Here is a 27,172-nt window from a genome sequence, read left to right as displayed (position 1 = left end):
CAAGGTGGTTTATTGAGAGGAAGGAAGGAAGAGAAGATAACAGAGGCAGATGGGTAGTTGGAGGTACAAATGATAGTAAGACCAGGAGTAAGAAAAGAAGTAAGCTCAAAAGGGTGGAGATCAAAAGGCAGAGTGAGCAATCGGAGGGACAGTGATGTGGTGGGAAGAGAACTAAAGAGACCAGTATGGTGAAGGGTGGATGAAGGCACTATTCCAACCTCCCCTGAGACTACTTAATGTGCTATGTTCGGGAAAGCCTAGAAAACCTAAAGGGAGTGAGACAATCATCGAACCAGGGAAAACCTGCCGTAAGCCCAAGTCAGAAAAAAACAGTCCGGTGTTACCGTTGACTAGTACTAATATCCCAGTAAGGAACCTGGGCTAGCGAGGTGGGCAAGACCGGGGCAAGTCGGGATATACAGGCACGGCCCTAGCACCACTTCCCCAGGGGCACGCTTAGCCCTGAGAATGATCCGGAAGTCCCTAGCCTGAGTGTATTGTAATGATCCAATAAACACCCTTGTAATTGACATAATAGTCAGATTGGCTCTTTGTGCCAGGCCTTTCCGTCACATAACAATGTCAAAATGTTTCAATGAAGTGGAGGGAGTTTATTTGTACGCCTTTGCAGTTAGTCAACCGTGTTTAGCCTGTAAACAGCAGTTGAGCCCACTGCTACTCCAAGTGGCACAAGGGGAGCATTAAACTGGATTTTGAGAATCAGCCTTCTGGACAGATCATGCGAGGCTTCCCTTTTCTGGTGAACAGGGAAAGACACTCCTATTTAGTCAAACCCTATCAAGATAGTGGGACTAAGCAGTGAGGCTTAGACTTGGGGAGAGAGTGGTGAAGGGTTCACCCAAGCACCATAGTAAGAACACAAGTTAGGAAGAATGTATAACAATACAGTTATATTTATTTAGACCTTGGTCAACTCTTTCCAATCAAAATTCACAGGTAAGTAAATCACTACATATACTCTACTAATATATACACACATTCACTTTTGGGGTGCTCTGGCTACAGAGCACAAACACTTTTCTCTTAAACGCAATCTGCAATAAGAACACAGTAGTGTAACTAAGTCAGTGAAGAAAAAGGCAACTTTTAAACCAATTTGAGAACTTCAACATAATAACAGAATTAAAACCCAATATACACAGCTTTATAAATATAGGGCTCTACACTTTAAAAGGCCTCCCTAGAAGAGATGGGGCATGGAGCCCTTAGAGTAAAAAGGGCCAGTTAAACACTTTGCCGTGGGCTACAAGTCTTTACAGTAGGCTGAACACGCGTGACAAAGCCAGCAGGCAGTTTGTAATTGTTTGCAAATGTTTTCCAAAAGTTAACATAAGAACTAAAGTTCATAAGAGGTTTTCTCCCAATCCCATCACACCACCACCTTAGGGAAGGGAGCAAGCCAGCCAGATCCTGGGCCATAAATCCACTGATCATGGTCAAGCAAAGGAGAAGCAGGGCGAGGACTTTACGTCCATTAAACTGTATGGAGGTGGGGAGTAGAATCAGTTATGTTAACTCACCCCCACGACTCCCATTTCCTGAGGGACCACTTCTGGGGCTCCTGAATTCCCTGGTCCCACTTGCCTCATTCTTTGGTTCTGTCAGGGAGGCCCAGCGTTCACAGGTGTGAAGGTCACTTTCTGCTTCAGGATTTAGGTTTGGCTAGTCAGCAGTTACACAGTCTGGAGAGGACTAGACAGCTGGACGACCCTTGGCACAATGTAAACAGGACCACCACGTTATCGACGACCCCAGAGAACCTCAGGACAAGATGCCGGTGGAGAACAGCGATGGCAACTGCAAACAGTGATGGCAACCGCAGTAAATGGCAGAAGTCGAACCTCGTAGCAGAAACAAAGCTGGTCCTAGATGGCCCCTCTGTGCGGGACAACTCCAACTGCAGGGAGAGGCCATTTGCTTCACTAGGCAAGGGATTGCTGAGTCCCAAACCAAACTCGGAATGGTGAACAATGCTGCAAGGTAGCCCAGGAAGAAGCTAGTCGGACCACAGGATGGTTCCAGGACACCTCCAAAGGCTTCCAAATGCAGGAACCTCAAAGCAGGGGTTGTGACCTGTTTTTCCCACTGCTCCAGGGATCGAAGCAACGATTAAGGTCTTCTGTAGATCAGCAAAGGTGCAGGGCTTTGCAGGTATGGTTGAAAATAATGCTTGTTGGCTGCAATGACGGGTTCCGGGTCTTCAGCAGGGTGATCCTCTTCAGAGGGGTCTTGGCCCCAATGACTGCCTGCCTAATGGCTGCAATACTACCTTCCTTTATCATAAATTCTAGCCAGAGGCACCCCAAGGCAACCAACAATAAGGATCTGCAATATTCAAACTGGCAGGGGCTGTCCAAAACTGGGCAGCCCCCGGCCACCACATCTATCCAGCAACAGACACTTGACTAGGATGTGTACTGGGACCAGACAGTCCCAGCCCCCATGCTCAGCCACAAAAACACACTGCTGCTTTGTCCAGGAAACCCGAGACAGGAAAAGGGATTACCATATGTGGAAAATCCGGCTTTGGGAAAGGCCAAAAGACGAGATGGTCAAAAAACAGGCAAAATATCATGGCATGACCATTTTATAATATATGGTTCTCTAAAAGGAATTATATTGCAAGAGGAGTGCGCTTTTGTGAACTAGTAATAACAGATGGTAGATAAATATCCACTGCCACCAGCTCATCCAGGAAAGATCATATAAGTAACCATAAAGTTACTAAAAACAAAGAAAAAGGGACACAAAGTATCCCCACTGCATTCTAAGGTGAGATGTGCAATGTAAAATAGGGAATTTCGTAATGAAGAACAGAGTCCCCCTGCACTGACAGGCATAGGGACGTATCAGTGTCCCCAAAACCGATGAGCTAAATAAAGTAAGTACAGCAAAAAAGGCTTCACTTGCACCCATGTCAGGTCAGGTTCAAAACAGGACGTTCTCAGAGGAACCTGAGGCCGTCCTCACTTATTCGCCCCCTGAATCCTCCTCGCAGGTGATCAGGGAAGGGCCATCGCTACTAGATCTTGACCTGGGGGGTGGATAAGCGAGGAAGGATCACCTGGGAGGAGGATCCTTGGGGACTGTGGAGAGGATATCTGCAGGCGAGACATGGTATTCCCTTTTCATGGCGAGAGCCAACCTCCCCCTACCTTTATAGGCTACTGTAAAGCATTTTGCCTCATTTCACCTCATTCATACCATTATAGTACTAGGACCAGGACGAAGCAACTAAGTAGTGCAGACTAACATGCCATTTCACTACTCTAGTGCGGACATGAGGAAGAAGCCTGCAGACTGGTGTAAGGGTCAAGCATGCCCCCAGTACTCTACTAACTACAGTCAGACAACTGTACCCAAGCACTCACACCTGCAACCTGTCAAAAGGCTGCAGGTGTATAAAAAGGAGGAGACACCAGAATGAGAGACCAGCAGGGGAGAAACCGGGCCGAGCATTGCAGGCCCGAAGAGGGGGAAACCCTGTGGAATAGGAGGTGGCCAAAGAGGGTTCCGTCGGGAAATCAGGACACTGGTAAGAACCCGATAGGAACTGTGACGCCGGGCCTGGAGGAGCAGTGCGAGGACCAGAGTGTCGGGAGCCTCGCTGGTTCGTGCCTGCAGCTGGATCTGGGAGGCAAAGAAAGAAATCCAATAGCTGCAAGTCACGGGCAGCGTCCGCAGGAAGCGAGCAGAGCAGAGCTGGCGAGAGAAACAGACACACAGACAGAGACAGACAGAGACAGACAGAGACAGAGACAGACAGACACAGACAGAGAGACAGACAGAGAGACAGACAGAGAGACAGACAGAGAGACAGACAGAGAGACAGACAGAGAGACAGAGAGAGACAGAGAGAGACAGAGAGAGACAGAGGAGCAAACTGCAAGCGGGGTACGCGATACACCGAGAACGTGTATGCAGAGCAGAACTAAAAGGAATGTAACGTGGCAAAAGTGAATGTCGAATGAACGAAAGATGATGCGTAAGATACAGTGAAACCAAATAAAGGGTAGTGATGAATACTACAAATCAGAGGAACTATGAGCAAAAGGAAAAAACTTTAAACTATTGAATACCAAATTAAAAGAACGATTTGGCAAGCGCATGTGCATGAAAGCTTTTGATAATCCTATGAACAGATGACAAGTTGATGTGAAGTGCACGTACAATATATTCAAAGCCAAGAATGCATACAACGTATTGAAAGCAAAGTACGAACTTAGCGCCTAGGTGCCTCTGGGTTTTTGTGCGCTTTATAAATGTCTAAATAAATAAATAAACTTTACGAATTGCAATGTAAAGCAAGTATAGAACATTGCCGATTGTGAGAGCTTTGTGGCATAGCGTTTTGAATGTTGGGGAGAATTCTCAGAATAGTGCCAATTCCCTCCACCTTGGAGACCCCCAGCAACTTTGCTGGATTTTGAGGACTTTCTTTTTTTTTAACCTGGAGAGAGCAAGACCCTTTTCCCACCCTCTCATGTATTTTAGTGCGATTTCTGAACTTGTGTTTCTTTTAGTTATGGAGCCTGATAAACTCCAAAAGGCATCATCTTTTACATAGTGTCACACAGCACCTTCAGTGCAGTGGCACAGGGAAATCCTTCTGATTTCCCAAAGGTTTAAATACCTTCTCTGGGATAAACTGCTGTTTCCCAGAGCACTACTTACATTTGTAACTTTCTAGACCCAGCACACTACCTTACAATAGGGTCTTGGAGGGGTTACCTAGTATCCCCTTTGTCTAACTTCTCATGTAACATTTTTATGTTCCCCTTTCCTCACTGAATGGCTGGCGGCAGTGGTTTCGTTTTAACTACCATTGTGTGCATTTACAGCGGGCTGTGTTTGCAGCTGCAGTAAAGCACCCAAGGGTGCCGTGTTTGCCAAAATTGCCCCGGTCTTCTTTTTTCACCATTTCTTTGGAGAAAGGTTCTTCTTGATTTTACTCTGCGCGTCAAACCATGTTTGGTCCCATTGTTTGCTTTGCCTTTGGTGGGATTCACGAGTGAAGCCCGCCTCTGGCTCCAGGGTGTCTGCGGTGGGCAGGGAGGTGCATGAAACTCCTTGTGCTTAGTCTCCTAGGAAACCCAAATGCACTATGTAGTGATTGTCTGGCAATGAGAGCCACCCTGCTGGGTGACTCACAGCTAGGCTGGAATGAATGGGAGGGAACTGAATAAAAGGCGAGGCTTTTGGCTTGGAAGGCAGAGTCGGCCACTGGATGAAGGAACCGAAGAAGAACTTGAAGAGGACGCCTGCTGCAACTCCTGGACTGCTGGTTTGCCCGGCAAAGCCCTGCTGTTGTGCTGAAACTCAAAATTCATATCGACAGAGAAGCCCCTGCAAGGACGACTTCTCCCCTTGAGTTGGTGGGACCAATCAACTCCAAAGTAAGCCACCTGGACATCCTTCTCTGAGCTGGTTGAATTTCCGCATAGTTGCTGCTGGAAACTGAATAGCCAGGGAGAGATTGTGTGCGTTGCTTTTAAGTTGGCCAAGAGCTCCAGGAAGATCCTCTGGACTCCCAGGAAGCAGGACTGACCGAACCAGAGTCCCCTCAAAGGAGTGCGGGACCCCAGAAGCGAGGAAAGTCCATCTCGAAAGCCAAGAACCACGTTGTTGCCATTTGCAGTAGTCACGAGGAACTGAAACACAGAAGTGCCACTTGTTGGAAAGATTGCCAGTTGCGAGCGGTCACTGACCCATTGCAGTGCAGGAGTCCCCAGAAGTCCTCCCTATTGTCCCCACAACTGAGGCATAGGAACAGTGAGATCTGCAGAGCGGCTCAGAACAGAAGTCATCCGCTGCACTTTCTTCAATACAAAAGGTACTGTAAAAGTCTGAGAGAACTCACCTCTCATTGTAGAGTTGCTTGCATCTTCTACAACTCACAAGTCTAAACAGCTTGTGGCCCTACATTTGATTCTTCTTTTCTTCAAACACTTCCAAAACATTGTGCAAAGACTTTTCTACTTACCTACCCAAGGTGCTTCATCCTGTATGAGACTTTTGCCTATTGACTTTGGCCTAGCCTACTATACTGAATAACTTTGCTGAGGGGTGTTAAGATGGATGTCGGAATTCTGTCCTGGAGGGGCAGAGGTTCAGAAGGCCAGCCTAGTTTCTTGGAACAGGGTAACCTCTGGACAAGCCAGACCAATCAAGGTAGCGATCGCGACGGTCAAAACTAGGTCTCAAGAGGGGTGAGGGTGAGTGAAAGCCCACAATGAGCACACAAAGCAAGGACACTTACAAATTACTCTAAGCAGGCGTTTATTAAAAATATAGACACATTTATTACAAGGCCTTTATAATATTGACAATAGCAAAGAATCACGATAAAACACAAGTAATCCAACACATCACAATCAAATACAATATATATACAATTACCGAAGGGTCTAAAGAGTTCGAAGCACAAAATATGCAGACCACCTAGATGGGGAGGAAAACGGGCAGTGCAAGTAATCGTTAGACCCAGTTCGCCTTCAGAGGCCACCTAACTAGAAGGAAGTCCGAGCCCTACGAAGAGTGGAGCCTTGTGCTCGAAAGTACCTGCACACGCAGGTGCCGATGGGCCAAGGGGAGTCTCTCCAAGGAAGTCAGGCAGTTCCGAGTGGTGAACAAAGGAGGGCGAACAGATCTCCGCTACTCAAGCGCAGCCTCCACTTGCGGGCAGAAGCAGAGCGCAAGTGCGAAAAAGGTGTGCTGTTTAACACAGCGAGGAAAAGCTACGGGCTACTGCAGGAGGGCGAACAGTTCCTAGTGTTGCTACTCACCGGTCCCCGATGCAGGCAGACCCAGGCTTCTCCGCGTCAATTTCAGTGCTGGCAGGTTCAGATACGAGCAAGGGACGTCTCGGCATCATGTAGATTCCGCGGCAGCAGAAGTTAGAGTTGAGGCTGTCCCAAACGCAGTGAACCCGCACAGATTGTTACCACAGCAGGGCAATGAAGCGGCCGTGTGTATTTCAGCCCAATGTACACTTCTCACTTCAGACCTGGGAATGACAAATGTACAAATCGTGTGAGTGTGTCAAGGACTCGGAATACAGCAGCAACCTGACGGCGGTTACAGAGCAAGACTCCTGGGTAGGCTGGTCAGTCCACTGGATGGCCCAGAGACACTTCCGAAGGCTTACATGCAGGAGATGGTGAAGATGCCGAGAATAGTTGTTCCCATTATTCCAAAGGGTCGAAGTACCAGTACAGGCCTTCTTGTTTGATCAGAGGTAGAAAGGGTTTCACAAAGCGACAGCAGTGCAGAGGAGCAGTCCTTCAGCGGGTCACCAGCGATTCCTCGGTTCAGCCTCGTAGTTGCAGGATACTTGGCTCCTGTATCCCGTTGTTCGTGAGAACTCAGGAGTTTGACATGGTAGTGGTGTTTCTAGCCTCCTCTTATCCACGGTTCCCTTCGCGCCAAAACAGAGAGGACTACCATATCTGCTCACAAAACACTCACACCATACGTGGACCTATCACAGACCACGGTGGTCCCAGGCATTCACGACACACTAGACTCTCTGGCACCCAGGATGTGTATTGGGACCAGACATCCCAGCCCACATCCTGGAGGCACACACAAGGCCTGTAGAAGCCTGCGAAAGCATCTGCGTTTCGCGGGAAAGTACATGCCCAAATAAGGAAGGCCCCGGGTCGGCTCGACCTGGGGAAGGTGAAGGGGGCAAGACGGTCAGCGGGCAGGACAAAGAGCCTCGTGGTCTGGCCATTTTGGGAGCCAGGCCACCATTTTGGGCTAAGCGTGAGAAACGCGCTTAAACAGCCAAAAGGAGCTCAAAACACAAAGAAACGCTCGCTGCCACCAGTCCCGTCCGTGATTCACTTGCACAGTTTGTTAACAAGCCAAAGAGTGTGTCTAGGGCCTGTAGAAGACTAGAGACCCAAGAGAGCAGTAACTTAGCTTACAGTGCCCTCTTGTGTCATGTTGGGCGAAAGCTGCAACATGATAAAAGAACTACGGAAAACAACGTTTCCCAGTACTGACTGTCTTAAGGGCATGTCAGTTTCCCTGTAAGAATGGAGCAAAAGCCCAGAGGAGTGCAGCAGAAAGCTGCACTTCTCTGGCAAAGTCTAGATCATGGTGAAAACAGCAGCAAAAAGTTTAGGGGTTGCCACATGGAAGGAAAATTACCCACAATTAAGAAATCTTTCCTAACAAGGGGATCCAAAAGTATTTGCCCGCTTAAGAATATTTGTGGCCTCTTGTTTGTTCTAATAACCTTTCCCTTTTACCAACTTCTAACAGTGTCCTAAATACAAAAAGTAAGATATTAATGTCCCCAGCATCCTAGCTAATGAAGTCACCTGAGGGTGTAGGTTGTGTCTGTGGGCCATTCCAAAAGGGTCTTTACTGATTTAGAAACTAAGAGTGTATAGTATTGATTTATATTTGTGTGTTACTTGTTATGTTGCTCCCTTCTGAAGAAGGCTTATTCTAACTGACAAGTAAATCAATAATTGTGTAGTCAAGAAACCTTGGTTGTAAGTGTTTAATTGAATACTTGTCACTGTGAATCTCTGTGTAACTCCCCTATAGCTCACACTGACCCCTCTTGAGATAAGCCTGGCTGCTCAACACGCTACCAAACTGTGCAGTACAAGCTTATACCAAAGGTTGGGTTTCCCATTTCCTGTAATCAGAATTGTTGTAGCGCACCCTAAGGGTACTGCAAACATGTTTTGGATAACAAGGGAAAAGAAGACCACAAAATAAACTGTATGAAAAAACACATTGTGCCAAAGTCAAGAGACTGGCAAAGAAGAAATCACGTTGTGGCAAAGCCAAAAGGTTGCCATGGAGAAAGCCAAGGGAGTGTGTACCAAAGCACAGGGGCAGTTACAGAAAAACCTCTGTGGGCAAGCAAGCCTAGGGGGATCAGTTGCGGGACCTCTGATGGGTAGACGTGTGGTCCACCAAATGCACCTAGACCGGGCATACCCTATCTGTGAATGCCAAACAAACATACAGTGAGGAAATAACAGTGCATGAAAGATTGCTGAAGTGAAGCAGGAGAAAACAATCTGTGTGAACTGTCAAGAGCTAGTAGGAGACCTGGAACTGGTTTTAAATAAATATGGAGAGACTAACTTTAGTACTATTTGGCAAGCTCTAGTCTTGGGTAAGGGAAACCTGAGACCTCATGAACTTGGTTGCCACCTTGGGGAAGGGAACCTGGAGGCCTCTTTTTAGAAATGGTTTATCTTCTTGGGGAAGGAAAGCCCAAGACTTTGTGGAAATGGTTTTGACCTTGGGGAAGGGGAGCTGGAAAGCAGGCCCAGAGCTGGAGGAAGCTCAGAACTTTATTTTGAACACTGTTCAATTATTACTGACATCCCTACACATTGTTTAGCTTTAGTTGTGAGGGCACATATAGGTTTTGGACACAGACAAACTTAAGTTGAACTTACTGACTCAGACTTTCCTTAAATAGGGAAATCCCCACCGGAGCATAGGGCAAGATAGGCCTTCAGCCATCCTGACATTTAAGTTAATAAACTAATTGCGTTTAAACTTTGAATCTGTTGTCTGTGTCTTGTGGCATGATGCTTTCACAGTTCCATAGATGTCTTTCGAAGGGGAACAACAAAAAAAAAGCTTTCCTTGGAATTTTCAGTGTTGGACATTTCAGCCACCAAATCATATATTCTGCCCTGCGGAGTGCTGCACGGTGCAAACAAACAGATGACCCTTTGCACCAGTAAGAAAACCTTCTGCAAATAATGCAAACTGTGCAAGAGACAAAAAGGGCGAGGTAGGCAGACAGAACAAAAGGAGATATTATGCTGCCAAAGCATAATCCACTTATTTAACTACAATCCACGTGGTAGCACAGAGCTATTCACAACCTATTTCAGTTGCGGGAGGATATCTCAGGGCCAACATGCTCGCCCTGGAAGCAAGACAACACCAAGCACCACAAGATCGATCCCCGGTTCCGCGCTTAGAAACCTCTGGTTATTAAGCGCATTATAAATAACCTATCATATCATTGGGGGATCTAATAAGAAAGAAAAAGTGATAGAGGAGACTCCGGTGTGTTGATATTTGCTCAACCTGTTAGCAGCGTTCCACACAGTCTATCACCATCATAATTATTACAAAAACATTTACGTTTTGCAGTTTAAATATTTTAAACCGCTTATAAAATACTTCCATTCGGAATTGGGCTTACAGTTTTACTCGATAAAAACATCCTTTTACTCCCAACTTTAAAAAATAGGGAGTAAAATACTGCCACTTATCTGGAGCAGTGTCCTATACAATAATAAAAAAAATAAATAAAACAAAATCAAACAAAGGCATTTTTTTTCTACACTCGATTTCTCAAAAGCAACTCCAACATCACAGTCAAATCAAAAACACAAATTGTACATCAGTAATACCTAAGGCACAAGTAAACCTTTCTAAGGAAATTATTCCAATTCATTAGCTATAATACTAAATTTACCATATCAAAAATAGTCAATTAAACTGAATTCAAATTATTTAACGTGTCAATACTGAATTCAGCCTAACTTTACCTACACACGTTTCTCTAAGCGGAATCAGGATATAGATGTCATTTCTACTGTGAGCTTCTTCAGGGCGTCATTAGCTCTTTATTCAACTATTTATGGTCTGCTACTGTTACGATATTATTTTTGTATTAGAAAGATCACCAGTATAACATGAAACAAAAAGAATACAGAGAAAATAAGGACTGTAATCCAGCAATTACATTCACATAGATCTAATTTCCACAATTAACTAAAGTGTTTAATGTATAAAATGTCAAACTGCCAAATGTTTTTTACCCAACAAATTCAAAAACTAAAAATCAAATCTAATTGAAGTGATATACTTTTATCTCTGATGAACTTTAATACCATAGGCTAGTATATTTGTTTGTTTAGCATTGAACTTTCAATGATCTTTTGATGTACCAAATAGGGGAAATATATACAATTTGGTTAAAATTCCCATTTCCCTTCAATTTATGAAGCATGTTATTATGTTCATATGTGCCAACAAGTTATGACAGCAGCACCGTGATGTAGTGAGTAGTGTGGAATTAATTGCACTGGAACCTTTATTAAGAAAGTGTTATCCATTAAGAGTATTTATACATAAGAGATGGTCTTACCGTCAGTGCCTGGACGGCCTCCCATTCCTGCGGCGACTGGATCTTATGTGCTAAAAGTCGAGTTGCAAGCTGGGGCCTGGAATAGAAGAACAAGGGTTTTGGATGTGATGTTTAGTGGTTAAAACACCCCCACAGCCGTTCCCCAGGAGTGCATCCGATCTACTTATTGGTGGATTGTTCTCTATGCCCTACTAAAACCTTTGTGGATTCTATGTTTTGGGAGGTAACAGTTTTATGGCATTTTTAGGCAGCATTGTCTGTCCATTTGGAGTTAGGGAGGGATGTATGCCCTATGGGGTAAGCAACTGCTATAGGGATTTGAGGTGGGGTTTTGAGCCCACAAGTGGACTGAAATGGCAGTGGGAGTGTACCACTGTATGACATCGCTTTGGATTTTTCAGTACAGTCTGAACACACAGGGTTCTTTTTCCAATGCTTAATGGGATTTCAAAGATCCCTTCTTAGGGCCTCAGCCTCCAGAGCAGATATCAGAAAACAGACTAAGAAGCACATTGAAAGCCTTTTCATAATGAGAAAAACCAGAGCTTACAAGGTGTGCAAGTAACCAGCCAAGGTTACTCAACTGATCGCATGGGGCGATTTGCTTACATCCTTGAACCACCCTACAGACTTCTTCCAGGTAGTTCTATCCACCTGATAAAACTACATGTCCTTATTATGCTGGCTTGTTGGAATAGGACCTTGGCACTGCTACAGCAGCTCACTCACCCCTCCAGCTCCCTGTTAAGTTGTTCGCAGAAGGTCTGGACACTGTCCAAGTCCAGCTCCTTGTTCAGCGGGTTGGTCGCTCTGTCTGAAAGAGGATTGGAACGTTACTGAAATGTATGGAGGAATGCAGCAACAAGGTTCCCTTTCCCTGCCAGTGTTCCCCTGCACACAATAATGATCTGTATGGTAACAACACAGGTTGCCCATCTGATGGTCCATCCGTTCGCACCTTCAGATAAGCAGCATACAAGCCATTTTTATTTTTTTAAAAAGGCAAATACTCTCCACATAACCAATACTCCAAATTAACATTGGAAACGGACACAGGAGATGCTGCCCCTCTGCTTTCACCCACACAGCTCTGTTTGAGTCAGTGGGAGAAGAAGAGGGGTGTCACAAAAAGTAAATCTAATATTACTTCAAATTCACATCATGAACTATTGGGACAGTCTGGATTACCATAGGATGCCCGTTTCACAGTTAAAATATATTTTTACTTGCCTGAAAAAGACCACAATTGAAAATCTGAATTAACCTTTTTACTCCCCAATAAAATCATTTAACAGCTGAAATTTAAACACATTGGCAGTAAAAAGCTCCCACTTAAAAATCTTATCTGATCGCAGCGCACCCGTCCAACCTTGTGCCAGAATTAAATACGAGAAGACCAGAGGCATGGAGAAGCGGCAGCAGACTGAGTCGATATATGGGCTGATCATGTGAACCGGGACCCCAAAATGTCCATCTTTGAAGGGTATTTCGAAGCACAGAAGGGGCTTCAATTGGCCGAGGAAAGCGGGGCACTGCACTCCACCACCATAGGCACTCATTCCAGCTGCCTAAGGTGGCCTGCAGATGTCTGGAGACGTACAAAAGCAAACCAGGATCAATCTACGTAGTGAGCACATGTTCTTGAACAAACTTCATCAGGAAACTCGCATAGGAGCGCCCTGCCCGAGGGTGTACAGTTAAGCGCATAATTTAGGCTAGATTCTGCCCTTATTTGGGTATTCCATTTTGCAGCCTGAAGCTCCCCTTGCAGGCATACGTCCAGCTCCTTACAAGCATCCTGTGACCCTGCATCTGCTGCTTTCACTGTCAAAAGGGAACTGGCTCCCTGTTTATATCTCTTTCCTACCGATTTACTTCTGGGTTACTTCTAAGCGACTAATTTCGTACACCAGCATTCTCCTCAACTATCTCCCTGCACCTGCTCACACACCTGCAATCAATGAACTCATTAGCACACACTCTGCAGAAAAACTCTTCCTTAAAGAAACATGGCTCAAACCACAACACCCAGCTATTATCCCTCACATGCTTTCCCCACTTGATCTCATCCACCACAGACTGCATTGCCATCATATATAAAGAGTCACTCACACTTAGCAATCCTAAACCACACCATACACACCCTTTGAAGAATGCTTGCCTCGATCACACTCCACCTCATTTGTTGCACCCCCCACTTCCCAACATATAATCCCAACTTCCACGGAGACTGGACTGACTTCACAACTAACAACCACAACTCCCCCTACATCAATATCTGCCTTGGCAGCATCAACTGTGGTAGTTCAAATCCATACAACCCCCTACTAAATACTATCCTAACGCCACTAATCCTCCTGACCCCTTTGACCTTACACAACTCATCACATATCCCTCACACACAGATGGCAACACCCTGGACCCTTTCTTTCAAGCTAAAATATTTTTTTAAGTGGAAAATTGAATCTGGGTGTCATGGTCAGATTACTTTGCTATCCCCTTCATGCTCACTTTACCACACAAGATTCCCCCCCACCCCACCTGCGACACATCCCCTTTGCCTCCCATCCAGACAAAACAAAACACATTACAGACACAGCCTTAGCACCACTCATACGCCTTAGCACAGCTCATACCACGCCCCTTCTCCTTCCCACAAGCACATTGCTACACATCTCAACTAAAAGACAACCAGCACACAGGCACTAGACAATTGTCTGGCTCAAATTATTTTTAAAGACCTCGCCCACCACCATAAATCATGGTTCAACAGCTCCCTCTTTATCAAGCAGGTAGTCAGACTCCTACAAAGCAGCCATACGTAATGCCAAAGCCACTCATTACCTCCAAGAACCCCAATCCATCACCAATCCTACAACAAAAACTATTCAACATGGTCAAATCCCTCTCCAAACCCCACCAACGCCCCTTTCCACTGCAGCATGCAACTACCTCATGGACTACCTAAACTCCAAAATACATATTGGCATTCCCTCTCCTCTGCTCTCCCACTTACACGCCCCCTCCCAAACATTCAAAAGCATGAGACACCCTTCGCCCCATTGACACAAGCAACCTCATCACCTGTACAAAGAAAACAAAACCTGCACACTTCCTGGGCGATGCCTGCCCACCTCAAGCCACATCCAGTTTCATCCCCACCCTCGCTCCCCAATAGCGCAATATCAAACTCTGGATAAACTTCACCCCTATTAAAAAAAACATCTCTCGACAATACTGCCCGAATATCACTGCCCCATCACTATCCCGCCATACCTCACTAGAATCATGGAACCCGCTTTGTCACTACCCAACTGCAACAACATATCAGCACAAACAACTTACTCAAGCCCTTCAAATATAGCTTTCAACATGGACACAGCACTGAGAAAGCTAAACTTCTCATCCTTGTTGTCCTCCACCAACATGACAGACAACGGTCTCATAGAACTGCTCTTACTCCTGGACCTCTTTGCAGCCTCTGCCACCAACAACCACACGACTAACAAATATCGTATCACACAGGAGGACATTTTCGGGCACAGTCCTCGACTGGATCGCTTCTGTACTTACTGACAGGACAACTTTGTCCCAATGTCTTTTTTTCGATCCAACCTGACCCCAGTCAAGTATGGACTCCTGCAAGGCTCCTCCCCATCTCCACTCCTCTTCAATCTATATGCTGAATCAGTTGGGAAGACCCTTAGCAAATACAATGTCCATTTCCACCAATATGTAGATGGCGCACAACTATAGTTCCAAATCTCATCCCCCTCACAACTACACATCCTCAAAAGCAGTCTTACCTCCATCACCACATGGTTAGCTACCCACTTCCTCAAGCACAACGCTTCCAGAGACAAATGCGAACTCATCCACTGGATCAAAGAACTCTCCATGGACAACACACACATTTGTATTTATTTCAAGTACAGGCATTTCAATCTCGATCAGAAAGGAACTTACAGTAACACATTTAGAGGTGGAGGGAATCATTCCAAATAAGGGCAAGTGTACAATAGCATAAAGATGAGAATAAGTAGTGAGCCAGTTTATGGGGGTGTAAAAAATGCAGGCATATACCAGGGACAAAACAAAAAATGTATACAAGAAAGAAAGGTGAATTACAAAAGGCAAGATTAAGCGTAGGCAAGTGCTTCAAACTAAAGAGGAGTACTAATTAAATATATGCAAAACAAATTGTTAAGTATCACTGGACTCAGTGCTGGGATAAAGTAAGCAAGATCGGGGCAGGGGGCTGGGTCAACTCCCACTTTAGTAAGTGAAATTTAACCCGAGCTTTGAAGAGATCCACAGTTGGGCTGGCTTTGATTTTTATGTGCAGGTGGTTCCAGTGGGCCAGGGCCAGTAGGGAGAAAGAGAGCAAGTGAGAGGAGGCACAAGGAGGGTGTGGGACGGTGAGTAGTAAGCCTTAGACTATGGCAAGCCTCTTTGCTTCATACAACCGCGCTAGCCTGGCACAAGTTAGCAATCACAATCAGTTTAGGTTGGTCCCCAGCCAAGATGCAAAGGCTAGTGTGCACAGCCACTTGAAAGACCAATAGTTTCTTCTTTTGGGCATTTCGCAGGATTGACTTGAGCAATCAAATGAGAGACAATTTCATCCCTAGGGTGCTCCGTTTAGGGCCTATCGATCTTACACAGGAGCTTAGGAAGTGCAGGAATGGGCCACTCTAGATGGCCCACAACTCAGTTAAGTAACATCCATCTTATAACTACCACTGTGTACTAGGAAAAACTATTTCTACCCTACCCATTGTAGATCACTAATCTTATCTTGACCTTGATAAAAAACGTCAGCCTCCCCAAGGCATTTGTTATGTACTTTATGTTTGAAAAGTAATAAAAACAGGTCAATTTGAAAATTCATATCCTAAGTGTCTCCGAATAACATTGTAATACTAAAAATAGAAACATCATGGTGGTCTAACCAAGACATCCTAACATCCTTGGATGGTAGTGCAAAAGATACGTGCAACATATTAACATGTTTTTGATTGTGGAGAATACCATAAAACATGACTACACAACAATCGTATCACACACCTATATGACATTAGTATCCCCCCTCATCACCTGCACTGACCCTATCCTACTCGACTGGTCTGACCACGCCGCCATCCCACTGTCGATCACCCACTTGAGCATGGCCAACAGAGGTCAGCCTAAACACCCCATCACTCAGCGCAGATCATTCAAAAACTTCAGGGTCAATGAGCTTTCTTGCAAACATCACAGACTTTCCCACCACAGGGAATGCTTCGGTCCTTTTAGAATTATTCAACAACTCTGCTATGAAACTGATGGACACTCATTCGTGCCCCCCCCATTCCCCCTAAAAAAACAGCTAGACTAAGATCGACCCAATCACTCCTTGGTACACACCCAAGCTTGCCCCCAACAAACACTTGATCACTAGATGAACAGTGGTATAAAAGCCATATTCCTGGAGATCTCATCAACCTCAAATCTCTCCTGCACCAACAATAGGATTCTGAATTCTGAGGACAAAGCTACTTACTACTCAAACATTATCATTGAGGCAGCATCTAATAGGTGAAAAGCACTTTTTGAAGTAGTAAAGCACTGTACTAATCCCTCATCTGGCCCAGGGGTGCCAGCAGCTCAGGCAAAATGTGACAGACTCAACAAGTTATTTTATTGAAAAAAATACACAATCTGACAGATTATCAAATCATCCTCCCACAGCATAATCCTCCCCCAGGACGCACATTGCCCCTCTTGACTGAAAGTTATTCTAGCTCTCCTTCAGACCTCTTGAAAACAATCTCCTCCCTCAAACCTACTCTCCTACTCCGACGTTACCATCCCAGCCTCCAACAAAGAATTGATGGGCCTGGCGCTCAACAACCTCCTCAGCATCATTAATGCCTCACTCAGCAAAGGGACACCTTCAAGACAGGTCTCATACACCCGCTAAAAAAAAACTAAAAAAAAACCAAATACGATCCTAGACACACATACGACGTTGCCAACTACCAGCCCATTACCAACCTCCAGTTTACTGGCAAAATCCTTCAACAAGAGACCACTACACAACTAATCACCAGAATTGAACAACTGCACTGCCGAAGTGACACTCCGTCTCATGTATCCTCATCCACCTTGACCTTTTGAATACATTTGACACCATCGACCACCACATCCTCCTCTGCCTCCTTGCTGTCAGGTAGGCATTCTCTGGCACTGTCCTGGTAGGTTTACCTCCTACAAGGCAGTCCAGATGAACATGTTGAATTCTAACTGATGCAGTCTCCTGTTGAGGCCCCCCGAAGGCTCCATCCTCTTACCAAACCTTTTAAAACTAAGTGGATCCTCTAGTTACACTCCTCAAAGATCCAGATATATCCATTCACCAATTCTCAGATGATACACACGAGTGCAAAAAGCCCACTTTACAAGCCAAAAAGCCACTCTTTAGTTTGAAGCACTCGCCTACGCTTAATCTTGCCTTTTGTAATTCACCTTTCTTTCTTGTATACATTTTTTGTTTTGTCCCTGAGATTACCTAGCCATCATCCAGTCCTGGATGCCAACTGTACAACTCAAACTTAATTCAACTAAGACAATTCTTTATCATCAGTCCCGAGCTACACAACATCTTGTCCAACAATGGCTCAATGATCTGCGCCTAAAAGGATTTGATCCACAATCCTTAGGCTTCGCAATGGACAGCAGCCTGTCCTCCCAGAAACACCTAGCCAAGAAGCGCAAAACGGCCTTGCTCCAAATCTCCACCTTTAAAGTCGAACCCATGATCCTGCTGCAGAATTTCTAGACTGTAGTGCACGCCCTACTGATCTCTCACATCGACGGGGGATAATGCCCTCCATACAGAGCTCCCAGCCACTGAATTGGCTATCCTAAAAGCAGTCCACCATGCTGCAGCACAACTTATTACCTGTAATTTGAATGAATCGCCACCATCCTATGTGAACTACATTGGCTTCCTCTCCAGGACAGGATACCGGCGTTGCAAGTTCTTAAAAATATCCCCAGACATGTATGGCAAGTTCCTTAGTTTACATACTCGACCAAGACATGCAATGGCCCCATGGTGACAGGTGACAATATTTACCACTGCTTTCTGTAAAACGTTACAGGTGACCATAAGCACACTTCATATTTGGTGCAATGCTGCCAGCCAAACGACAGCCATGCACAATGAAACATTGATTCAACATTTCCTGCAAAGTTAACTTGCACAACGGTTTCAGTCTTTCCCATACTCGCCAACAAGTACTGTTTCAAGATTGTATGCATCATCTGCAAAGCAATCTCAAGTGGTACACCAGCATACCTGGAGGCTAAGCTACAAATATCGAGTGGGATATGCTTCTTGTGCAGTAAATCAACTAACCAGTTAGAAGAATCACAACTTGTCCGCAAAGAGAGGACCTGCAAACAACCGTTCTCTTGTCACACACCCCACCCTATCAGCAACGCAATCCTGGTATCAGCTCGGAACGCCCCCCACAATTCTTCAATTTGGAAAATCTCTAAAAACATGGCTTTTCAACACCACCCGACCAAGAACTAATCCAAATTGATGCAGACTGGCGCATCAATCACAACTCGCAATACTCCACAGCTGTTAAAAGATGCACGGCCAAACGCTGGCTATCCACACCCTGTAGAGAACTCTGCTGCTCTCGAGCTAGGTTCGGTTCACACTTTGAACTATAAAATAAAAACACAGTCATCAAAAGCCCCAAATGGTGGGAGCTAGCTTTCTCAGATCAAGAAGATATAATTTACCCTTCATCTACACTAGCAAAACTCTACTTTCGCCTTTGAAATTGTGAAATTAAATCTCATCTCACAGCGCCTTCACTTCAAAAAAAGGATTTGCAGTCTCTTTAACAGGGCAACAAAGAAAAGTACTTTTTTAAACTATACGTTTTGTGAAATCTAATTTCCAGGTATCTGATCAAAGAAACTGAAAGATCATAATTATATCTTGTTGAAGGTCAAACTATTAGAATGTGCAGCAGCACAGATGAATAACTGACCATAAATTATACACGTATACACTAGTGTCACTGTAATAGATGAGGACACAAGGTAAACAGGTGTCTCACACAAAGTTACCACATATAGGGCCGGATTCACATAGCATTTTCTAATAGGATTGCGCCATTATAAAACTGCTTCTGTGAATCAGGCCCATAGTTAGTTAAATGCTGACCAGACGATTTGTCCCACTTTCCCCATCCGAAAGATATTTTTATGAGTTTCTGTATGGGACTGACTTCCATGTAACCAGTCTTCCAGGATAGATTTTCATTTTCCATACCTGGCTACTACATAGGCTACATATACCCAGAGGCAGGTCAGAGTGATTTATATACAAAAATAAACTGGGATTATGCTCTGTAACACCAATAACAAAGTTCCATCCTGTACATCAACCAAATGTTGAATCAAATGGGATTGTGCTTCCCAGTTCTTTGCTCCATTGCCAGACAATACACAAGATTGAAAGATATACCTTACACATCTTCACAGGTGTCCAACACAATCTAAAACTATTTGCAGAGTGTACCTCAAGTTGAACTCCATTTTGCGAATAACATGGAGTTTGTAATGCTATTTACTGGGCATAGAATATAAATACAGACAGCAGGACACATGAATATCAGGATCACACAGTTCCCCACCAATCCCTTACATAGTAGCCTAAACGTGTGTTTGAAATGAGAGAGGGAGGTAGGATGTGCAGTCTCAAAGGTCATATATTCTAAAATATGTGCACTATATGAGGTTTATTTATATTTGTTCCAAGACAAAACTCTCATCAACCTGAATTATTCTCCCTTTTATAAAATCTGTACAGCCAAACCCACTGGTCTTTGTTTTTTTATTAATGTAGCCTATTTCACCATATTCCCTACTTCACAAACACCTGTGTTGACCTTTAATACGTGCTGTAGATGATTAAAATAAAACAGCAACTGGAGCATATGCTGCAGGACAAGTGTATATATTATGCCATTTCGCTAGTAAATGTTAAAGCAAAGTCTCTATGGAGTTTCTCAAAATAACTTTTCTTAACTTTTAAAACCTTGCATGAAAATAAAATCTGAAAATATTTCACAGTAATATTTCGAGGTAGCCGCCTGTGCATCCAAAAATTAACGTGCTTCATAGTTAAAGAAAAGTTTTACTTTGATCTCGTTTTGAACAGCTTTCAACACGAGGTTATTCAAAAGGAAAAAAAAAAAACATTACAGCACAAATCCCTTAAAATTGCCTGCTTTGATTTTCCCAATTGTTGGCATGCACCTATTTTTTATCAGGAATTGGTGCACTGGAAAATATTGACTTGGCCAATTTTGAGATATTAACGATTTAAGATTTATTTATAAATGACTCATGCGCAATAACAATAACATTTTTGTCATTAAAATATACTAACAGCGTAGGCCAACCATACAAACCACGTGCAAACCATACATGCATACACCATAACAACCATATGTACACGTCCCAACTGCATACACAGTTAAAGCAACAGAATTAACGCAAAATGTTTGTTTTAAACTGAAAACATACGCACCCTCCACTGCGTACACATTACAGCATACACTACGCGCCAAATAAAAAAAAAGAACGCACATAAACTATATGCATACACCCCAACTGTGTACACAGTACAAAACACAGTAATGCAACAAGATCGATGCAACATTATACTTGTACACCCCCACTGCAGACAAATTTCAAATGGGATCTACGTTAAAAAAACGAATCCCAAAAGCTTCAGTTACAAAATTGCGAAGTCGACTTGTTTGCATTTTGAAACTCAATCTGTTGGGATTTTCTTCATTTGTCCCCTGCTTTACATTGAATGTGTGCGGGGGACACCCCTGCAATCCTCAAACCCATTATACCGCCAAAAGGGAGCGGGAACACCCCTGCAACACCCGCTACCCTTGTACGGTGCAATGGGAATTCGTCATTTTCGTTTACTGCAGAATGCGCAGTAAAAGTGCATTTGGTTTTTGTCTTTGTAATTTTGGTACAATACCATTTCAACGTACATTAAAGCCACAAAATACAGAAACAATTAAAAATCCAATAACCATAAAGGTGCAGTATACCACGGTGCAAGATTTTCACTGGCCATTGGCTAGAACAATTGACTCTTGGCAAGTAAGAAATGGTGTGCTGTGATTATGATTATTGTAGTGACGAGTTACTTTTTGTTGGTGGTTAGTAGCATGCAACTTTACATTTTTACCCCCCTGCATATAACACAAAAGTAAAGCAGCCTATCACGAAATACAGCAACCTTTATTAAAGTAGAACGCAGGCAAAATTATTAAAAAGCACAATGCAGGCAATAGCATTAAAGTCAGGCAAACCATACGCTTACACCCCCACTGCGCACACATCACAGGGTGATTAAGGGTACTTAAGCAAAAAATATTATTAAAAACACAATACCATGGTAAAGGTGCTGTATACAACACCCAACAATAAAGCAATCATCATTGCAATACAGTATGTAGGCCTTTAATAATATTTCCTAAACAAACTATTCCCTGCATTTGCTAAAGGTACACCACCAACTCTAAAAATGGCTTGTTACAATTTATGTTGTGGTGAAAAACGCAATGTAGGCAATGTTCAACCAAAAATGTAGATGTACATCTACTTGCACTTATTCTAGCTTGATTAATTTTACGATGATTAGCAGTTCCATGCAGCCAAGCACAAAAACTCAATTTCAGTTCTTGGAAACAAACATACTAGAACTAAGTCTTTTTTTTAACATAATCTGTTCCTCTCATATATGGCAAATTATTTCCTCCAGCTTGTAACAAAATGACATCTGGTATTTCGCCACTGTCATGATAATGATCATGCTTTGACCATTGCTTCCCATTTGGCACCACGATATCCATTCCATTGAATATTTTTATTTTCTAATGGTAGTACAGTCAGCACTCGTGTTACATAATGCGGAAGCAAATACATCCAGGAATTGCCAATAATCAAGATGTTCTTTCCCTAAATATAAACATAAAAAATAAAATACACTTCACTTATTTCACACAAAAGTACATAAACGAATACATCCAACCTCTTTCACAACACTGTTCCATTTTGCATGAACTGCAACTTCAACTTCTTTAAAATGAGCCCTTATTAATACCCATACACATTTACAAAAAAATTACAAATGCATGCGTAATGTAAATTAGGCACATAACACTATACATACACGCAAAACGTAAAGTATGCATAACTTGCAAGACAAACATTGTGCACATGTAGCTAGTAATCCCGCTGCACCAATCTTTATATACATGTGACAATCAAAAGTGCATGTATAATGTAAATGTATATAATACTATACAAAAATGAAGTACATGTTCACAATGATACTAGTGCAATGTGATGTAAATTACACGTTTACCACTATAAAACATAGAAATAAAAATGAATTTAAATACAAATAACCCATTTGCTTGTTAACTTAACTTTTAACTTTCATTTTACACAAACTGCAAATTCTTTAACCAGAGCACTACTGCAATCTTCATAAGCATATGCAAGCATTAATTAGGTGCATATGCGTAATGTAAAGTACATACATATTGCTAGAGTAACATTGTGTGCATGTTCACCTTCATTATGCTGCACTGTATAGCGTGTGGAAACAAGCGCATCAGTAACTTAAATATATAATGCACATTTAAAAAAACACATGAACAAATACATGGACATCACATTTGCTTGTAAATTATCCCCATCAGTTTCAATGAGATAAAAAAAACTAAATTATTACATAGCACTTTTCTATTCACACATGCACATGTTAATTACTATCAGTGCATGCGTAATGTAAACTACAGCTATGTTGCTATAGTAATCACCAATAGGCATACAGAAACACTATGCCAAACTTTTCTCACAACAAACACCTTTCAAGCACACCCAAACGAGGCACCTTTCCAACCATACCTATTAACAACATTAAACACTTCGATTGAAGACAGTGACCAAAGTGAATGCAAAGTACCCACCATTTACAAACTTTTAAAACAAATTAAGCAAAATCCCCAGTAGTATTAATAATCTTACACTTGTATAATTAATCATTTTGATTTGAAAAAATTACTTCTTTTATTTCAGCAAATTTAAAAAGGTCAACACCTTTTTTAGATGCTTCTATGGAGCCAGGGTAGTAAAAAAGTAATGATAAAATCTACATTTACGTGTGAATGGAACAATTGCTTACATGTTAACCTGGGGGCAGAAATTCAAGTTGCAAGCTAACAGCCAGCCATACAAATGTCACTCGCCACAACTATTCTACACACGCACACAACACACCATTTCTTACTCGACAAGAGTCAAACATCACTAGCTAATGCACATTTTGTGCCATCTGTTAACATTGTTAAACAATAAAAACATACCCTGCCAGTAAGTTGTTTTATGATGCTATATTAAAAGCGTACTATTTATAGGTCCAACAAGTTTGTGCGCTTCATAGCTTCAACAGTGTGTGTATGGCCATGCAAGTATAATGTACATTTGTTCACACCTACTAAACGTAGAACATTAGTAATGTAACATTTTCTAAAACTGTAATTACCAGTGTACTAATGATAACAGTACTTCGGTAAATAACTGCAATTACGAATGTATGAAGTAGCATACCATGTATAGGTTCAATGTGTTTGTACGTGTCACAGCTTCAACGGGTGTGTACGCTCAACCATCCATTAGGTACACTTCATATATTTAACAAGTGTCCTCCTACATTTGTTCACACCTACTGTATGTATAACATTTCTAACATACAATTTTGCAACATTTTAATTACCAATGTTCTAATAACAGTACTTCAGTATTATTTGTAGTCCCACTGTATATTATATTATCGGTTACTTATAAAAATGTACATTTACCTACAACAGTAAGTATAATATCAGTAGCATACAATGTACCAAACATTTCATAACTTGTGTATTAACTACTACTATATGGCTGTATAATTTTGTTTAATCATAATACACACATTAAATATGTATGAATACTACTGAACATATATTAAACAATGTAAAGATTACAAAACTGCACACTTCACATTGTGCTGGTTGTTGGAGTTTCTCTATTGCCCTGGGTATGGTTTTATGAAGTCCCTTAGAAAAACTGTCCCAAGACAGTGCCAGGACAAGTCTCTTTCTTCTGCTGGCCTTTTACAGTCTACCTGGTTCATTACCCTGCCAGGTACTGTGTCTATGAGAATCTTGGCGGTGACTGGCTATTGGATTTGGGTCCCAGAGCCTCCATCGTTCTTGCTCCTCAGGACTTCCACCCGGTTCACTATCCTGCCAGGTAATCCTTTTTGTCGGGTTTCAGATGCTTCTTATTTGTTTGTTTCTCCATCTCAGGTCCCATACCCGTTTGGTATTCGATTCCTTTTCTCCTGCGGGTCCCTGACCCCTTTTGTATTGGTTTCTCTGTCTTTTGGTGGCCCCTGCTACCATCCCGGTCTTCCCACCCTCTTCCAGACACTTACCAGTGTCTCGGGTTGTCCAGTATCTCCTGATCGCTCCATGGACTGCAGAGGCTCTGCAGCGGTTTCATGTTGCTCTCTGGCCTCTTCCGATCATTGCAGCAGCTCCAAAGCAGCTCTCCGTTACGCTGCAATTCACAGGTGGTTCCTTCGCTCCAGCCTTCTCACTCGGCTGGTTGCTCCACCTTCTTTCGCATGCTCCAGTCATTACACAGCGAACCTTTCAGGGACAATGTTGCAGGCGGGTATCTTTCCTGTCCTCTGAGGCTTCCTCCTCCTTTTTTACGGGATTCGAATCTCCAGGATCCCACAGGAGGTCCGCTCTCATCGTGTTTGGATTTCCCCTCTATTTTAATGGTAGCTTGGCCAATAGGAGGTCTGTAACAACTAGACCGTTTAGTAAAGGTGTTCTTTATGCTTCGGCACTTCTTCCTCTTCGCAGTACTCATCCTGAGGACTCCCAGTGAGTCAGTCACTCCCTCATCTCAGATACAAGTCCCTTGAGGAGCCCCCACTCTTCCTTGTCTCAGTACTTCTTACCTTGCTGCTGTGATTTCCCAGACGCATGCGCAGCATCCAGCCACTACACACAGGAGCGGTAGAGAAAACATACCCCAGCACGTAGCTGATCCAGTTCTGCGCACCCACAATTTAAAGTTGCCTTTTAGGATCTTGCCTAATAACAGCCCTGCACCAGCAGCCATCAGAGCCTATATTTTTAACACATCACTGTATAGATGACAGTTCTTTCAAATGTGCAGCCAAAGAGACAGAAGAAATATTAGATCACAAGAACGTGTTTTGCTAACAACGTTACACTGCTTTTAGCACCAGTGTCCTGAGGAAAGTTCAGAGGACATTATAAAGTGTTAACCAGTAACCTTTCTGTGAGACCCCAAACTGGAAATACGCAAAAACGTCGACCTAAGAAATGTGTTCATTGTTTGCAGTACATACAATCACTCTAAGTTACTAACCTGACTGTTTGAGAGTCAAAATTGTTATATGCTCATGTAATGTGAATGACAATTTTAGTTGATTGTTCTGACTATTGTCGTACATTGCTTTTAATGTGAATCCATTATTGTTTTGGAATACATTTTGTTTTAACAGTATTACAACTTGTCAGTCTTGATCACGAAAAGCTGAGTTAAAATAGACCTTAGCCCTCTGTAGGCTGTTATCACTACCTTTGTGTCGAAGGGAGGGGCAGGCTCGACTCACTTTCCTACATTGCTCTGACCAAGGTACATGGGCACACAAGGGAAGCTGATGGTGGGACGAGGGTCTGAAGTTGTGTTAGCGTTAGGTGGGCTATGGGGATACCATGTATACCCAGGTCGTCACTAATCCCATACAGGCTTTCCCCTCCCCATGAGATCCATCTGCTGAGTACCACCCCCAGGGGGACTACTGGGTAGTGGCTTCACTTCCCTGTCCTCATGGGAAGGGGCTTCACCTAGGGGAGAAATGACGATATCCGGGGATTCTTCATTGGGTTCATAGAATATGGAGGGAAAGCTGCCGAAAGAGAATCAAGTCACCTGGAGTGTTCCGGAAATCCAGACTATTCTTATAGCAGCAGAAAAACCCAAACTGCAATATGCCCAGCCATTGGATTTATGAAGTATTGCCATGGTGAGGGCTTTAAAAATAGGCAAAATGGTGGGAATCTGCAGGAAAACACCTTTAGCAGGTCCGCAGACCTGCCACCTAAATGTTACAGGAAAAAGCTAGCAGGAGGGTTGAGTTAGGGGCAAAACCGAACCTAAATACCCCTGTGAAGGAGGATGTTAACAGGCCTTGGAAGGAAAACAGCAACAAAAAAAAAAAAGAAAAGCTTTCCCAATTTTCTTTATGTTCACAGTCTCTTCATTTGGACCCCTCAGTCGTGAACTCCTCTCCCAGCCTGCAGCTTTCCCTTTCAACAAGCAGAAGGCATTACTGATCTCCATAAAGTCAGGGCAGGTTTCAAAATAAAGGGAAACAAAAGGGTGTCCCATGGAAGTCTATCGGAGGAAAGCAGCAAAAAGAAAATATGTTGTACCAAAAACCACAGAAAATTTAATTCTGCTTAACAGTCGCTTTCTGAAAAGTTGGAGAAAGCATTACTTGCTTCTTAAAAGTTAATGTCTATCCCTTTAAAGACTTTTGCACAACCACTAGGAATGTACAGGGACTTTAATATGATTGCACACTTGTCCGCAGCCAACCTTTTATTGTGGGTCCAGTCAAGTGTCTTCTGTACCATACAACTACCCTGCTCATTTCACTACCATGCTCATCTCTTGAAAGTTTGGCCTGGCCTGGTCCATCAAGGCACCGACATACACCGATTGTTTCACATGCGAGATAATGCAGTATGGCTAACTATATGAAATTGTGGGTGCGCTTCATCAATGACATCTGTGGAGTATGGCAAA

General features: G+C 43.3%; 1 protein-coding gene across 1 annotated transcript in view; it reads right to left on the bottom strand.

Moving 5' to 3' along the window:
- Window positions 1-27,172, bottom strand: part of GGA1 (golgi associated, gamma adaptin ear containing, ARF binding protein 1) — an 839,899-nt gene that overhangs the window by 748,618 nt on the left and 64,109 nt on the right. The window contains exons 2-3 of the mRNA XM_069653043.1: window positions 11,900-11,984; window positions 11,171-11,246 (exon numbers count right to left, since the gene is read on the bottom strand). Coding sequence (XP_069509144.1) covers window positions 11,171-11,246; window positions 11,900-11,984 — 161 coding nt within the window. The remainder of the gene's footprint in view (window positions 1-11,170; window positions 11,247-11,899; window positions 11,985-27,172) is intronic.

Source organism: Ambystoma mexicanum, chromosome 3q (genome assembly GCF_040938575.1).
Source record: "Ambystoma mexicanum isolate Mex_15411 chromosome 3q, UKY_AmexF1_1, whole genome shotgun sequence".
NCBI lineage: Eukaryota > Metazoa > Chordata > Amphibia > Caudata > Ambystomatidae > Ambystoma > Ambystoma mexicanum.
This window is presented reverse-complemented; position numbering and strand designations above follow the sequence as displayed.